Here is a 17,632-nt window from a genome sequence, read left to right as displayed (position 1 = left end):
ACGGTCTCTCCATTGTTAACTACACAATCATCCAAGTCTTCATCCCTCAACCTCATTGCATACTCCATGTCTACCTAAGCTACCTTTAACACTTGAATCAGTGAAATTTAAAGTTATGTAAAGAGGAGAAATACCTTAAAGATTTGCATGAATTTTGTAAAAGAAAAATAAACAAAACAGTTGAGAAAAATGATAAAAAAGTGTGTAAGAAGAAAAACACAATCATGAAACTAAAAACTAATATATATATATATATATATATATATATATATATATATATATAATAATTTAAAGAAAATATATAAATATTTACATATCCATATCCGTTTTCGTATATAATTTTAAAAGTTAAATATTAATCCTATATTCACACTCAATCAATACAAATTTTTTCTATCAACATAAAAATAAATTCAAACAATAACGAAATTCATAAACATGCCATCTCTTACCATACAAAATACATAAACATACAAAATACATAAACATACAATTCCTTAACATGTCACAAATCCCTAAATACAGTAGCAAGAAAGTACTTACATTATTGGAAAATAATGATTTGGAGAAAGGATGCATATTAAAAAATAGCAGGAAAGTTGACTTTTTTTACTGGAACATTATTAAATCTATTGCTTAATTTTCATGTTTGGTGGAGAAATTTGTTGTACTGAAATTGCTTAGGGATACAAGGGATCAAGAAGAAAAAAGTACAGATAACAATCATGCAAATTTTGTATCCTACTATGATGTTACATGACTACATTTTTTAATTAACTTATGTTTTCACCCTAGTGATTATTTTTTTATTAGGTGCGTGAGAGTAATTCATCACTAACTTCTAATACAAGTAATAAAGATAAAAATAAGGCCTTAGTTATACATAACCAAATTTTTACTTTACACTGCGTTTGGTTGGGGTGATTTACTGTAGTCGCCAATTTGCAAGGATGGTTTTGCGGGTTAAATGTTGTTCGGTTCGTATGATTTGCGACGATGGAAAAGCAAGTAACAGGACTGATTTGCGCAGATTATTGCTTTTTCCGGGTCTTGCAGTTTTGCAAATATTTGCGACGATTTGGGATGAAAAGTCGTCTATGTCCCTCTAATATTTCTATAATTCCAGAAGCATTCAATAAAGCATGCATAATATATTAACATGTATTAATGTATTGGGTTTCATTTTAACCGTACTCCATTGCAGCAAATGCATTATGCTTTCACGCGTGTTATTGTGCCTTCCCATGTGAGGACTTTGGAGTGTCCGAAAGCAAGCTTTTACATGGTGGTTTAGCAGCGCACAGTGTCCTACCGAGATTCCCTGGTTGACACAACCATTCGGTGCTGCAAAGAAGAGATTCGTTTTTGAATTTGTAAAAGAATCTCTGACCATGAACAGCATTAATAAGACGGTCTTTGTAGATAAGTTTGGTGTGTGTATTAATTGTGAGGGTTTCTTTACTTAGCAGAGCTTTGCGTGAGTGAGAGTTGTGTGTGTGCTGAAGAGATCTGAGAGTGAGCAGCTGTGGAGAACAATCGAGGTGAGCTCATGTTTGTGGAACAGATTTATGTGGTTGTTGCAGGTTGAAGACCTCTGCAAGTAGTGAAGACGAAAGAGAAGGGTGTTTGGAGGAAGAAGAAGGGGGTTCATGGAGACGACGACAGCGGATGAAGAAGTAATGAAGGAGGAGGAAGAAGGCAGTTGATGATGACGACGCAAGCAGATGAAGAAGATCAAAGCGCAGACGATATGTTGATGTATTCGGATCAAGGGTAAAGTGTATCCGGATCCAGGGTTACCAAGGTTTTGGTTTGTTGGTGTATTCGGATACGGTGTTTGACGTATCCAGATATGAGGGTGGTGTGCGACTTCCTATCATTGCAAGCGGATGGCAACGCTGTGTTGCAAATCCAATAAGCGGATCCCCATAGCTGAAATCCTGGCTCCGTCGACAAAGGTGAAGGTGCAGGAATGGTGGCTCAGTCGGCAAAGGTGAAGGTGCAGAAGCGTGTAAGCTGTCGTCCATGGACTGATGCTGTTATGATGTTGGAGGAGTCGCTGTCGAAAGTCTTCATCCGCGTTGGAAGCAGCGGTTGGCGAAGGTTGACGATAAGGCCGGAGAGGATGGAGGTGTGTTGTTATGACCACCCTTGGACGGAGAAATAGGGACATCAATCAACGAAGATGAGGGACATGTGTGGCATGGAGTTGCAGATGAAGTGGATAGAGGTGGTGGAAATGTGGTGGTCCGAGAATGCATGGTAACAGTAGAGGATGCAATAGGATAGTGAGGTTGATATACATGGAGGTGGCATAGGGTGGAGTACGAGAGTTGTGAGGAGGGTGAAGGGCAAAGTATAGGAATGTTTTGTGGCGTATGGGTTGGGGTGATATGGCTTCCATCAAACCGTAGATGCACGAGGAATGAGATTTGGTCATAGGTTGTTTTTGGAAATGAATTTTTATGGCATGAAGATTAAACATTTGTATGTGTTTGCAGTTTTTTTATCAAGATCTTAGAATTGGAAAGCAACGAAGTATTTGACCGAGGTGAAGAGAGGGATAACTAAGCTGGAGGTGAAAAGAGGGATAACTAAGCTGTGAAGGTTAGGGAGATATATTGTTTCCATTTTTTAATGTTTTATTGTTAAAGAAAATCTTATTATTTGGAATGTGTACCTTATTACTGAACTTCTTCTTATAGTCTGATTAGAGGCTGAAAAATCTTGGTGGCTGTATGTTAATAATGTTGACGCATTAAGTGGTTGAGGTTCCTAAGTTGCTCTGTGTTGAGTCATTGTTCGGAGTTTCTTGAAGTCGCATGTAGGGTGAATTGAAGGTACATATTTGACAATCCAATTTATTTTTTTAACTATATGATATAAGATAGTGATTTATTTTTTTGAACAGGTTTGGTTTGGAATTGTCACTCAATTATATCAATATTGACAATTGAAATTGGTATCTTATTGGGAGCTTACCGTTATAGCGTTTTCAACCTTCCTTCAAATCCAGTCAACAATCTGAAATTAAAGCTTCCTAAGTTTCTTCATTAGGTATGTTTCATATTAGGTTATTTAATTATTATGCATGACCGTGGTTTATTTATTGAATAAATATATTGAATTTTGTTTAATTTTTTTATGAATGCATGAATATTGTTAATTAGTGCATGATTATATGAATATATGGATTTTATTGATATTGTTCATTTTAGTTGTATGTATAAAGTTCATAAATTATATTATTTTGTTAAGTAAATATAGATGCAAGAAGAATTAGATTTATCATATGTGGACCGTGAAGATATAGATGATGACGTGGTTGGTGTAGACTTCAATATTATCGCAATGATACGTCAACAATTACAAATAACCACTTCATTGGGTGCTTTAACAATGGTATGCATTGTTGGACACACGTTGAGTATCTTGAATAAGTACTCTAGTGATTACAGTAGTGTAATGAATTACCTACCAGACAGAGACCGTCGTAGGAAGCAATTAATGTCATATCTTGTGCATACTAATCGATGCCGCGACATTATTAGGATGGGTCCAGAGGCATTTATTAATCTTTATGAGAGACTAAGATCAACTGAGTTAGTTAAGGACACCATTCGATCGACAGTGGAGCAACAAGTTGCTCAATTTCTTCATATAATTGGCCATAATGTTAAGAATCGAAGTGTCGCATTTTTCTTTCACTGATCTGGCTCGACGGTTAGCAGACACTTTCACAATGTGTTGGATGCCATCTTAACTTTGGAATCTGAGTTTCTAATTCAACCCTCAGGAAATGAAGTTCATCCACATGTGTTTAACAACAATCGATTTTATCCGTACTTTAAGGTAGTAATTTCATTATATTCGTACATGTTATTTCAACAAAGGATGAACTCAAATTATGAGTAATATGATGAATTCTTATTTTTATGTTTAGGATTGTTTAGGGGCCATAGACGGTACTCATGTTCGGATAAACGTGCCAAGATATGAAGCTCCGAGATTTCGAGGAAGAAAAGATTGGCCAACTCAAAATGTGTTTGCGGCTTGTGATTTTGACATGAAATTCACATACGTTCTTGCTGGGTAGGAAGGGACTGCATCTGATTCGAGAATTTTAAAAAATGCTCTTGATAGAGATGATTCGTTGCTTATCCCCCAAGGTCAGTGTATACATTGCGATGTTGAAGATTTAGTGTACTAGTGACTAATTACCGTTATATCCCCAAAATTGTAGGAAAATACTACCTCGGTGATGCAGGATTTATGTTGAAAAGCACAGTGTTGACTCCATATAGAGGCGTAAGATATCACTTTAAAGAATATACACGCAGAGGACCACAAAGTGCACGGGAGTTGTTTAATCATCGTCATTCATCGTTGAGAAATGTTATTGAAAGAACTTTTGGTGTGTTGAAAAAAAGATTCCCTATCATTGCAAGTGGCACTGAACCACACTATGGATTGGAGACAATGACAGACATCATACTAGCTTGTTGTATCTTACACAACTTCCTTCGTGGCGTGGATAACGATGACACATTACTTGATGAAGTTGATAACGAGTTGAATGAAAGGGAAGAGCATAATGTTTCATCATCTCAAGTTAGAGAAGACGACCATAGGATTGGTAGTAGTATCAGGGATTCTATAGCAGATCATATGTGGTGAGATTATCAAAACTCGTAGTTATTTTATGTTATTGTGTTGTATGAGTATTTGATGTTATGTGTATGACAAGAACAAGCAATTAAGGATGTTTAATGTTAATTTGTTACCATTTTGTTTATGAAATAGGTATAAAATGAACAGAGGTAAGGCAACCGCCATTGAGTCCTCTGGTCCTACTAGAGAGTTCATGAAGTGGACAGAGGACATGGACGCACGTCTTCTACACTCTATGATTGAGGAATCACGAATCGGTAATAGGGTTGACGGAAGCTTGACATCCCAAGCATATAGTAATATAGTTGATCATCTTCATAGCTCTGGGTATGTCGCAATTACCAAAAATAATGTTAAAAATCGTCAGAAAGTCTTGAAAGATAAATGGCGCGAGGTACATGACTTGTTTTCTGGATTGAGTGGATTTGCGTGGAACCCGGTTAGTATGACATTTCATGCTGAGGACGAAGTTTGGATGGACCTGATTCAGGTATTTATAAAAATACTAACATTTTGTGGATCGTTATTATACATCATATGAACCAATGTGTTTGTTCTGTTTGTTGTTTCAGTCGAGGCCAACGGCGGCAAAGTGGAGAGTTAATAGTATAAAGCACTACGATTTAATGGTCGAGTTATGGGTAGCTGATCGAGCTACTGGGAGTGGTGTTCGGACTGCTCGTCAAGCACGTCGACAGCGTGTTGGGCCTCGTGTCAGTGTTGATTTGAATCAAAATATTGAGTACATTCCAGAACAGCCTGATTGGACGAGGTATAGAGACCCAACTCCACCATCACCTCCTCCATCTGTGGATGAATATAGTCCAGGACAGACTCAATCTGTGCCTTCCGTCCCATCCGGTGGAACTTCATCCTCACGAGGCTCGAAAAGGAAGGCACCTATGGTCGATGTTATTGATTCTCAATTTGATAAGTTGACGACCAGCCTGGATGGTTTCGCAAATGTGCTTAGCTCATCAAATGTTCATTTTGGTGTGATCTCTGATGCAGCCGTGCGTCAAGTCTCAGCAATGGAAGATAGAAATCAAATACTCCGTCGCAGCTCGACGTACACATACACAGAGGGCGATATTTATGAAATGCTGAGTGGTATGAACATTGCTGATGAAAACTTGCTCGAACAATGTTATGATTTCTTATGTGCGAACCCCACATGTGCAAAGAGGTTGATGAGACTTTCACCACACAAGCGGTGGAATAAATTATGTAAAATGATCTCCGGAGGTGATTGTTAGGAAGTGTTATCTGACTAGTTGTAGTAATATTATATTCATTAATGTTTCTGTGATGTAATTATGACTTATTGGTTTTCCATCCATCAACAATTTATAAGTTATGGTTATGGTTACGATGTATCGTGTTTGTCCTTGGTTGTTGATATTTTTAAATATAAATAATTTCTTATAACTAACTTTCTTATTGTTTTCATTAATTGCTTTGTTCAAGAAATTGTCAAATGGCCTCATCATCAACCAAAAGGCCAAGAAAAACTCATAAGGGAAAAGAATCCCTCAATGAGGCAGAAGATGCAGCCCATGTCTCACCATATGTAGAGGACCAATTAGATCAGCGTCGTTTTTTCACTAACAACCATTAGATGGAAAACTATGCAGCTGATTTCTATACAAGGAGTATTGTTGGTCGAAAGATAATGAATTTTGAATCATTTGCCGGTTCAGGGTTATTTTTCCCAAATCATCTTCTGTTTCAAGGGGTTGTCGAATTTCTTACATTGCAGGGACCCTACTATCCGGATTTAATCAAAGTTTTTTTATTCAAATCTGAAGATTTCTGCAAATGGATATTTGATCAGTGAGGTAAATAAGAGAAGAATTAGATTGAAACCTGCTGATTGGTTGAATGTAGCTAAAATGAAGTATGAGGGTCAGAAATTGTCTTTTTCAAATATCCCTGACGACTTCCCATATGACCGGGAGATGGCATTGGCTACTATGGTTATACCAGAAATGCAGGGTCACCGTGTTAAAACGGTTGGTTGTTTGAATATTAATGATAGACTTCTGCATTATGTTATTGTGCACATGTTGACTCCACGAGCAGCGAATTTTGCTAGGTTATTGCAGGAAGATATCTTTATGATATGGGTGCTTAAAAATAATATAGCTATCAATTGACCTCATCACATCATGCAACATATGCTTAAATGCAAGGCCGCTGACACACCCCTACCATACGGTGTCCTTATCACACAGATCATGCAATATTGTGGAGTTCATGTTGATGGCGATGCCATCACTCTTATTGGGACCCGACATCATTTTTCAATTAATTCTTTGAAGAGGTTGAATATTGTTAATGTCAACGGTGTTTGGCGACACGATGTCCATGATGATGAAGAAGAAGACCAACCACACCATCATGACAACCCTGTGCAACCTCCTCCACCTCTTCCGAATCCTAATTTGATGACTCAAATGTGGGAAGGGGTACAAGACTTGCAACACAGAATGCAGGGTATGGAACAAATGCAGGTGCGAGTTCAACGTATTGAAGATAACTTGACAAACCTTTCCCTCGACATGAACCGCCAATTTGCTCACCTCAATCAGAATGTTAACTTGATTCTTCACCATTTAGATGATTGAGTTAATTTTTATTCCGATAATGTATTACATTACTTTTTTTTTTGCTTAAATTGACTTATGTGTTTCAAATATTACATTACTTATTTTTCAATGTTATTATCTTTCACATCAGCTTTGCTAGTTTTATTTATTGTGAGTCTGCTCATCTGCAAATTAGATGGACTCTCCAATCATTGATGAACTGCAAAAACAAATTAATCAATCAAGAAGACTATGTGCTGCTCTTGAACGACATACACAGGCCATGGAGCGTCGAATATCCCTGGTAAATGCTAGGATTCAATCATCTAATCCAACTACAGAAGAAATTGAAAACTTATTACGGACTATGAACATTGAAGATCATAATTTATTCAGACAGTGCTTCGACTTTTTATCTGCACATCCATCCCATACAAGACGTCTAATAGGGATGCCAATACAATATCGTTTCAATGCATTGCAACGATACCTTACTGAAGCAACGTCATCATGAACTATTACAAATATATTTGTATGTTTAAATGTTGCCACTTTTTTTTAGGACATGTAATATTATAACTTCCTTTAATTATTTGTTTGTTTAAAATTAATCATTCTCACTTCCGTAACAAATAAATTGATACTACTTGGTAGTAAATTATATTACAAACAAATACTACATTTAAAAATAAATTCATTTTACTACGTTATAATTTTTATAATTTTTAAAAATTAATTTTAAAAATTATTTATAATTTTTGTCTCTTTATAAACATTTTACAATTAAATATAACATTAATAAATAACATTTTATATTACTTTAATAACTAGAGACATTTTGGTAATCTTTAATTTCTACCAATTAAACTAATTTTTTAAATCTATCACATCAATTAAATCCTACACTAATTCTCACAAACTTTATTTCCAAATCCACTCTTAGTTACCTACAAATCCACTCAAAAAAACTACAAAATTACCTTCAAATCCACTCAAATCCATTCAAATCATCTCCCCTGAATCATCTCCCCTGAATCATCTCCCTGAATACCCCCAAAATAACAAAGCATTAATGAACATAAAGATCCTAAAGTGAATCAGGCTTGAAATCAGAAAGAGATCCAATTGTTATGGGCCACGTAGCAGTCCATTTTTGTAGAATGATAAAAGTTGAACGAAGGGTTGTGATGCAAGAAGTTGAACACCCTCACCTTTCAACTGCCAAAGTCCAACTAAACCAGCTTTTGCATTTAGATTTAGATTTAGGCGGAGCTTTCAATTAGGCACCTCCCTCGTTTCCATCGCCACAGGCATCAAAATTCACTCCCATCACAACACAACACAAATAACACATTCTCTCTTACACTCACACCATTGCTATCATCTCAAATAGGTAAACCATTACTCGCTCCATTCACCACCTCTTCACAACCATTGTGTATAAATATTTCACTCACACGCCATTGGCCACTGCCTTTCTCTGTTTCTTTTCACAGGAAATGGAAGTCACACTCTCCGCGTGCAAGTCCGTTACCTCGCCTTCTCTTCCCATCTCAGTAAGCACTCTCTCGTTTTCTTCCATTTCCCTCGCAAAATCACAATTCCTAATCTCGTAGTAACAATGTCCGTTGATTAATTTGTTCCTTTAATATCGTTCCATTGCTCTAAATCTGAATTTCAATCTGATCTGAATGGAAAACAACGAACCTAGGGTTTATCTGGGAGGAAGGGAGGGATTAAGAGTTCGCAATGCAGTTTCATAGCTGGAACGAACGGAGTGAGGTTTCCTAGACAAGTAAGTCAGGTTAGTCACGTTCGCAAACAGCGCCAAACGCGTCACTGTGGTGCTCTCCACGCGACTTGTAGCGGTGAGAAGATCCTGATCGCGAACAGAGGCGAGATTGCGGTTCGAGTGATTCGAACCGCTCGTGAAATGGGGATTCCTTGCGTGGCTGTGTACTCCATCATTGATAAGGACGCGCTTCATGTCAAATTGGCTGATGAAGCTGTTTGTATTGGCGAAGCGCCGAGTAAAGAATCGTATGTTAGGCAGCCTTTTTATTTTTTTAGTTTCGGTTGATTGTTTTGTGTTTTCCTATCTGCGTGTGGTTAATGTAATTTTTGTTGTTCTTTCTGTTCAGGTACTTGCTGATTCCGAATGTTCTGTCTGCTGCTATTAGCCGCAAATGCACGATGTTGCATCCTGGCTATGGTTTTCTTGCGGAGAATGCTGTGTTTGTTGAAATGTGCTGGGAACATGGAATCAACTTTATTGGGCCTAAAGTGAGTAGACTATGCAGCGTGTAGAATACATGTTTGTTTGCCTTTTGTCTTGAGATTTTCCTAATTTAGAGTTTTACGATTGACTCACCTGGTTTGAATGAGTCCTATACTATCTATCCTATAAATCTTAAAACTTGCTTCTGTTTAAACTATCTTGAAGCCTGTAATTTGATTTCTAATTACTATAAATACACTAAGTCATAAAAATATTTGAAGTTTTAGAATATATAGAAACAGTGAACTAGTGAGCTATGCTTGCTGAAAGCATTACATGGCTAAAATAACAGTAATTTTAACCTGTATGCAAAATGTTTTTGAAGAGTTCAGATTTTAAGCATTTTAATAGTTTAGGCCAAGCCAAGGGCAGCTTGCAAGTTATATATTGTTCCAAATTTTATTTTATTTGAATGTATTGATCTTAATTTTTAATGTTTTCTCCGTTGAGTATATTTAGATAATTTATTTCATACAGCTGTAAAACAAAAAATGATTTTATTATTTCCCTTTCAAATTATATGGTAATGCTGAATATTTAGTTTAAACTTTCAGCCTGATAGTATTCGGGTTATGGGTGACAAATCAACTGCCAGAGAAACAATGAAGAAAGCAGGTGTTCCCACTGTTCCAGGAAGCGAGGGTCTTTTACAGGTATTTTATTAGAGGCTTGTTAATAAGTAGCTTGAATGTTAAATTTGGAGGCCAATACCAGATTCTGTGACATCAATTTGATGAATTAAATTTATGGAACAGAGCACAGAAGAAGCTATCAGGCTGGCAAATGAGATTGGTTACCCTGTGATGATCAAGGTAGAGATTGCTTTATTATTTTGTATTTATAGTTTCGTGCCTATTTGAATAATTCAAATTTTTTGGATTGACGTAGATCATTGAACACTTGCATTATGCATACAAAATAATCTCTTGTGTGAATCATAAAAGTAATATGTCTGAGTTAGAGGTATCTACTATGTTGGCACACTTTCATTTGTGTTTGAGTTGTCTTGTATTTTTCCAACAGTGACAATGAGAAAAGTAATTTTCATCTCCAAGTATAACCCTCCATTTCTAGGCCTTAATTTAAGTGTTGGGTTATGAGTGGTTAGGCAAAAGTGAACTTGTCTGAGTTTCCTTTTCTTTACTCTGCCTTAAAATAATTTTCAATTTGAAAAGTTATAACCATAATAGGGTGAGATTATATTGTAAAAATGGGAAAAAAAGAAAAAAAGACTTTCTTCTGCAGACTTTTGTAATTACAGCCTACAGGCTGAAATAGCATATTGCATCCTGTTTGGAACTCTACTACTTTTCTTGAAGTTCTTCTATATAGGGTTTCATGTATATAGATTCAACTTTTTAGGCGTATGCTTGTGTACATATCCCATTTTCAGCGAAATTTAAATAGGAGAGTTTATGATTCAGGAATATTTATTTCAAAGTAATGATTGCCAATTTCAGTTGCTTAGCTGTGTTATTTATTCCTTGCAGTGTTTCTAAAAGTAAGTTGAACATTGTTATGGTTGAGTCTTTCTTTGGCCAAGTGTACACTTGGTGTTGGGTTATAGTTGACTCAATTAGACTCTCAAAAAATGGAAAGGGCAGTAACACATTGATCTTGATAAAAGTAGTAATATTCATATTCATTTGTATAAATCAGCTTTTTTTTACATGCTTCTGCTTTCCTTTATATATTGCTATAGAACCCTAATGATTGAACTCTATGCTCACTTGTTGCTTAGGACCACAATGTGTTCTTGTGGTTATGTTGTAATTGTTTGTGGCCATGGATAGAGCTACAGTGATGGTCAATTTTGATTTTTTTTTTTGTTGGAAATCTCACATCAACTAGAAATGTGATCAAATTTTAATATATAAATGGGTAAAAATTTTATCTTGGAAGTTGGTTTTGTATGATTGAGTTTGATTTAAATCCATTTTCTAAAGTAGTATCAGAGTCTATTCTTGCAAAGTTTGTTGAGTCTATTGGACCACCCTTAAATATCTAGTTTGATGCTTGAGATGACCAATCTTTAGTGTGATGGTACGTGAGAGATTCCTGTATATTCTAGTTTGTGGTGCATTGAAAAGAAAATAGTTTTAGTCTCTACAAGTTTCCACGTGATTCATTTCATTTCTGATTAAATGAGAATTTTGAAGTTTTTCTTTAGAGTGTTTAACGTCTTGTAAACTGGCAACATTGGTGTTTCTTAGGCAACAGCTGGTGGTGGAGGACGTGGCATGCGTCTTGCTAAAGAACCTGATGAATTTGTGAAGTTGTTGCAGGTATTTCTTTTTATATTGTCTGCACTATGGAACTAGTTACAATCTTTAGTTTCTTATCTGTTGTAATAGCTATAGTATGGAAACTTTGATGATCAAGAGTTTGATTTTTTCAGATTTTTTAGTGTGTTTAGTTTTGAAATCATAACACTTTAAAATTTCTTAGTGTGTTTAGTTTCTTTTTTCCTCTTAAAAATGTCAAAATCTTAATCAAATTTCTGATTATTTTGAGAAGCAGCTTTGCGTATCTCCTAAAAACCCTTCAAACCACCTTATTTCTGTAACCAGCTTTTTGCAAAAATCTGGTTAAGGAAAAAAACTGAAGCCAGAGTGCTTGCACCTTGAGGACAGTTTTTTTACCACATCTATTTTCCAGTTATGTAATGGATCAAGATTTCTTAGTAATTTGCTTGGGGCCAATTGGTAGAACAAGGTTTTGTGGAGTTTCTTTCTTGCAGCAATTGTTCTGAAATATGCTGTTTTATTGTAGACCATCTTAATGGACTCTGATGGAAGGGAGATGATTTTTTTAATTGTAAATAGTTGTAGGCTAGTAGAGCTTATCCCGTTGATGTGGAGTAGACATGCATATTTGGTGATTTTCTTTTTTCAATTTGATTTATTTGCAGCAAGCTAAGAGTGAAGCCGCCGCTGCATTTGGCAATGATGGGGTTTATTTGGAGAAGTACGTTCAAAACCCAAGGCACATTGAGTTCCAGGTAATGCTATCTTTAAGGGAATCTGTGGAAAACACCTAAATTGGGATTTACTTAAGAACTTGAACTTTTGCATTTGAGAAATGTAATCATTGATTGATTTTTTTTACATCAAAATACAAAGGTCCTGGTTATCTTGGAGGCCCAGAAGTAGATTCTATTAATGTCATTATTCAATTTGATTTACTAAATTCAGTCAATAATGAAAGTCTGAAGCCTAAAAAATTCCACAATTTATACTGTTGTTAACCTTTTAAATTCCTTATTTTGTGTTTGTTAGTGTTAGTATACTACAGTTAAACAGTTTATATGTAATATACTATGGAATTTTCTCTGTATTTTGTACAAGTTTTTTCTGTGTATTTGTACAGCTGTCAACATTAGACAGCTGTCAGTAAATGACTCCTTTATAAGTCAGTGCACTTGTGATTGATTAAGTAATTGAATAATACACAGATTCATTCATGGTTTAGTTTCTCCCTTCTATGTTCCATTTATCTTAGATGGTATCATGAACTATTTTTCGTGATGATCCTGGTTCTGCGCAATCGGTGCTGGTTCTTCAGCCAATTCTTGTCTTTGTTCTTGTTCGCGTCTTTGATTCTCGTTTGTGACTGTGATTGACGTGTTTGCTTTGATTCATTCTTGCAGTTTGTTCTCGTGGAAATTTCATGGATAACACAATTAATTATTTAACCACATATTCTTGCTATATGCTAAAGCTGGTTGGAAAAAGTTGTGATGGTCATTGACTAAGCAGTCAGTCTTATAATTGATTTGACAAATTCCTAGTGTGATTTGAGTTACAGATTACAAAATTAATTTATTATTGTTAAGTGCTTAAGTCCTGTTGAATTACTTAAAGATTAATACTTTCTGATTGTTGGTGATTGTTTGGAGTTGTAATCCACCCCTATGCTTCATGGATGACAGGTTCTTGCAGATAAATATGGTAATGTTGTTCACTTTGGAGAACGTGATTGCAGCATCCAGGTACTGCAAACTGAACTTCATTTCTATCTGTCTGCTTAATTTTCCAAAATTATGTAAAATGATATTGAACATAACATAATTACTGTATTTTCAAACTTGTAATTTCTGACATAGGCGAACTAATGATAAAAAACTGAACATAAAGTAATTAAAATATGTATGGCTTGCATTTCTGACTAGAGTATTTTATTTTGTTTTTATAACTCTGCACTGTGAAAAACTAAAGTAATGTTATAGGCAATAATTGAAGCAACTGCCGTCACTGTCACAATGATTCTTTTATGGTTTTTTCAATTATATTTTTGTTCACTATGGAGTTTCCTATGTATATCTCATATTGTTTGATAATAAATTGCAGATACGTGTGACAAATTGTTTTGATTTAGTTTCTATTTTTATGTTTATGATGTACCCATAATGAATTCTGTTAATGGTGTTGTTTTTTTTTTTCATGCAGAGGCGTAATCAGAAACTGCTGGAAGAAGCACCATCTCCAGCCCTGACCCCTGAGTTGCGAAAGGCAATGGGAGATGCAGCGGTTGCAGCTGCTGCATCTATTGGTTACATAGGTGTTGGAACAGTGGAGTTCCTTTTGGATGAAAGGGGTTCCTTTTACTTCATGGAGATGAACACTCGTATCCAGGTTCAAACTAATTTATGTCATTACTTGTTTTATATGAAATGAAACCTAGGAAATTTTCAATATTTTTGTGAATAATTTCCATTATTTTATTCTTTTGAGTCAGGTTGAGCATCCCGTGACAGAGATGATTTCCTCAACAGATTTGATAGAAGAGCAAATTCGTGTTGCAATGGGAGAAAAACTTAGAGTCAAACAGGTAATACATGTATATTTGACTTTTAATTCTTTAGAATCTTCCTCTTATTTTAATTTTTTTTTCTACAGGAGGATATTGTGCTCAGAGGACATTCTATTGAATGTCGTATCAATGCAGAAGATGCTTTTAAGGGATTTAGACCAGGGCCAGGTATCCTAGCCTTGATGTATTTATGCACGTTTATGTCAGAAATAAACAAAATCACAGCTTAATGCTTACTTAGAGTGCAACAGATTTCATACATATTTTAGATCATTTGGTCAATTAACTTCTCCATCATTTGAATTTTGTTGTGCCAAGTGCTTGCATTTTATGGTTTTTTCAATCTTTTATTTAGAAAGTTTATTGATTGAAGGAAACTTCTTCCTCAAATAACAGGTAGAATTACAGCATACTTGCCATCTGGAGGTCCATTTGTCAGAATGGATAGCCATGTTTATCCTGATTATGTTGTTCCTCCAAGCTATGACTCCCTTCTTGGAAAGGTGAGCCTATTTGTTCTCTTTTATAGCTTTGATTTATCATCCTACCCTGGATTGTTATACTAGATAATTTATGTTTGATCCCTATGACATCAAATATGTGTAAACCTTTTTCTGTCCTGTGTATATAAATTTCTTAGCTATACTTTTCAATGTAATTAATAACAACTTTAATATATAATACAAAAATATATTTGTCATGCTCTTTTCCTTGAAAACCCAACTGCATTTTATTTGGGCTTCTTTTCTTGATGTCTGGGCTTTTGGATTGAAGAAATGACAGGTTATAATAAGTATAAATTAAATTTACTGAATTTGTTAAAAGGAGAATGTATTACCTATTGGTATGTGATTTGTAATTGGTCATTTTTCCCCACGGAAGTGGAGAGTGTTATAATGGATTACAAAAATAAAAGAGGTTCAAAATATCAAATGAACGGGATGTAATACATTCTAAATGCCAGTTTCAATTTATATTCAATTTATGTTGTGAGGAGGCTTAGATGTGATACTACCCCGAACTATATGTAAAGTGTGCTATTTGTTTCAAACTCACTCTTGTCTTGGCTTCGTGAACTTTTTGTAGCTGATTGTATGGGCTCCAAATAGAGAAAAAGCCATTGAACGCATGAAAAGGGCTCTTGATGACACAGTTATCACAGGTAAATTAATTTGATTTTTATGATTGTGAGTATTCTGTCAAATATCTATACTTGGTGTCAGTTGCATCCCTGAATCCGAAAAAGACCCAAAACAATTAATTACTTTTCCTTTGCATCATTAAAGAACTAGGTCCTCACCCTCTGTAGTTTGAAACAAATTGCAGGAGGTGCAGTTTACTAACCCAAAGGATATCATTTGAACTTTGTCATAAAGATTGCCAAGTTAAAACACTTCAGTTTTAAAAAGAATCTGAAGATGATCTTGATTCTATTTTAAACCAAGTTCAATTTTGTTTTAAATACCTGTGCTTGCTGTAGGTCCATTGCATGCTGAAGCCTAAATAGGCTGAAACAATCTAATACTTGTCATTTTCTCCCTGGTCAATATGCTTGCACAAAGATAAAGAACCAAATCCTCGTTTTCTGTTGTTTGAAACAGATTCATGAGGTGCAGTTTTCTGGTCCAAGAAATCAATCCATTGAACTAACTCTGACAAAGATCTCCAATTTTAAACCCTTGATTTTTAAAACGATGCTGCAGTTCTTGCAATACTTAGTTTTTTGGCTCGCAGAATCTGGGTTTAGATGGAAATATATTGTTACAGTCTAGATCCTTTTACACACCAGATGCTAGTCAGTTTGGTGTGGTAGGTCATGGCTCAGAGCAGAGGCTCGTGTGTGTGTGATGTAGGATTTATAACTAACCTGATTTTCTAGATCTTTTTTTTAAGTTCGATTAAATTAACAATTTGTGTCTTGATACAGGAGTTCCTACCACAATTGATTATCATAAACTTATCCTCGACATAGAGGTTAGTGTGCCTTTTATGTACTTTTGGTAGCATGTATCCTTTAGCAATATTTTCTGTTGGTCAGAAGTCAGTTTAAACGACTAAATTTAATATATGTCATTTTTTCATCGTATTGCAGGATTTCAAAAACGGAAAAGTTGATACTGCATTTATTCCAAAACATGAGGAAGAGTTGGCGATGGTAAGAATTTATTAATCTTGAAAATATTAATGTCCCTATCAATGGGCTTAAAAATTATATTCCTTGTTGGTTGGAGTTGCTTCAGAACAATTTTGGTACGAAATACTTTTAGAATCATGATATAGAAGTTGAAATATCTACAAATTTTGGCTCGTAGAATCAGGGTTTGGATCACATACAGAAATGTAGTGTCTAGTTCCTTGCGCTTCAGTTGTTAGTAAGTTTGGTGTGATAGGTCATCAGATGCTCATGTATGTGATGTAGGATTTATAATTAAGCTGATTTTTGGGATATAGTGCTCAATACTCCCATGATCACGAACGAAATGATTGGTATAAAACTAATTTTTTCCCACTGCTCATGAGTACGGCGACACTGTCATGGAAGACTTCTTATTAGACTGTAGTTAACTAAATCATTAGGTGCTTGCGTTATGTCAAAATGCCGTGTAGAAGATGTAGGGCTGCTGGCAAGTCTGTAAACAGAAGGCATTCCTCAGTGATCTTGTAGAATGCATGAAAATAAGAATAGTCCTATTGCTGATAGCATGGGGCATCCTTGCTAATGTATTATGGGAGTTTCTAAACCCACACGTTAAGAAAATATTCTTGATTTTCCTGTCATAATAGTTTCTTTTAACATTTTTGTTTGATTTTGTAAGTTATTTGATTTGCTGTCCTCTTCAAATGCAGCCGCCTCAGAAGTTGGTATTGAGCTAACAGGTTGAATGAACTAGTTGGCTCAACTGCCTGAAGGATATGATTTTGTGGTGCTGCTTAGTTGTAATCACCTTATCGTCAGTGCTTGGAAGTTAAAAGTTTGAATGAAATTTTGATAATTAGTCTCGTACATTCCTATTTCTTCACATAATTTTATCGTAAAATCAGTTAATCTCATTTGATTTTATCCCAAATATCAGTGCAAGAAATTGGGAGTAGCTCCTTGCTTTTAGTCGTAGTTGCTACATTGGTTATTAGAGGCTTGTTTGTAATTCTTGTATTAAGAGCTCGTGTTAGATACAGTAATAAAAACTTGACATGATTCTAACCGGCATGGATTGTTATATGGATCAATTGGTGTCGCTAGCTAGATTATCTTTTTTCCCACGGTTCTTATTATTTTATTACT

At 35.3% G+C, this 17,632-nt stretch overlaps 1 protein-coding gene across 1 annotated transcript; it reads left to right on the top strand.

Annotated features, from left to right (window-relative positions):
• Nucleotides 1–8,447: 8,447 nt before the first annotated feature.
• LOC108322949 (biotin carboxylase 1, chloroplastic) lies at nt 8,448–17,577 on the top strand. The gene is made up of 17 exons (XM_017555263.2): nt 8,448–8,652; nt 8,756–8,815; nt 8,971–9,299; nt 9,401–9,542; nt 10,092–10,190; nt 10,293–10,349; nt 11,751–11,822; nt 12,449–12,538; nt 13,469–13,528; nt 13,986–14,171; nt 14,275–14,367; nt 14,436–14,517; nt 14,746–14,852; nt 15,436–15,511; nt 16,277–16,323; nt 16,442–16,504; nt 17,197–17,577. Exons 2-17 carry the CDS (start codon nt 8,759–8,761, stop codon nt 17,221–17,223), a joined length of 1,587 nt encoding a protein of 528 aa, XP_017410752.1. The 5' UTR covers nt 8,448–8,652; nt 8,756–8,758; the 3' UTR covers nt 17,224–17,577.
• The last annotated feature ends 55 nt before the right edge of the window (nt 17,578–17,632 follow it).

Source organism: Vigna angularis, chromosome 1, assembly GCF_016808095.1.
Source record: "Vigna angularis cultivar LongXiaoDou No.4 chromosome 1, ASM1680809v1, whole genome shotgun sequence".
Taxonomy (NCBI): domain Eukaryota; kingdom Viridiplantae; phylum Streptophyta; class Magnoliopsida; order Fabales; family Fabaceae; genus Vigna; species Vigna angularis.
This window is presented reverse-complemented; position numbering and strand designations above follow the sequence as displayed.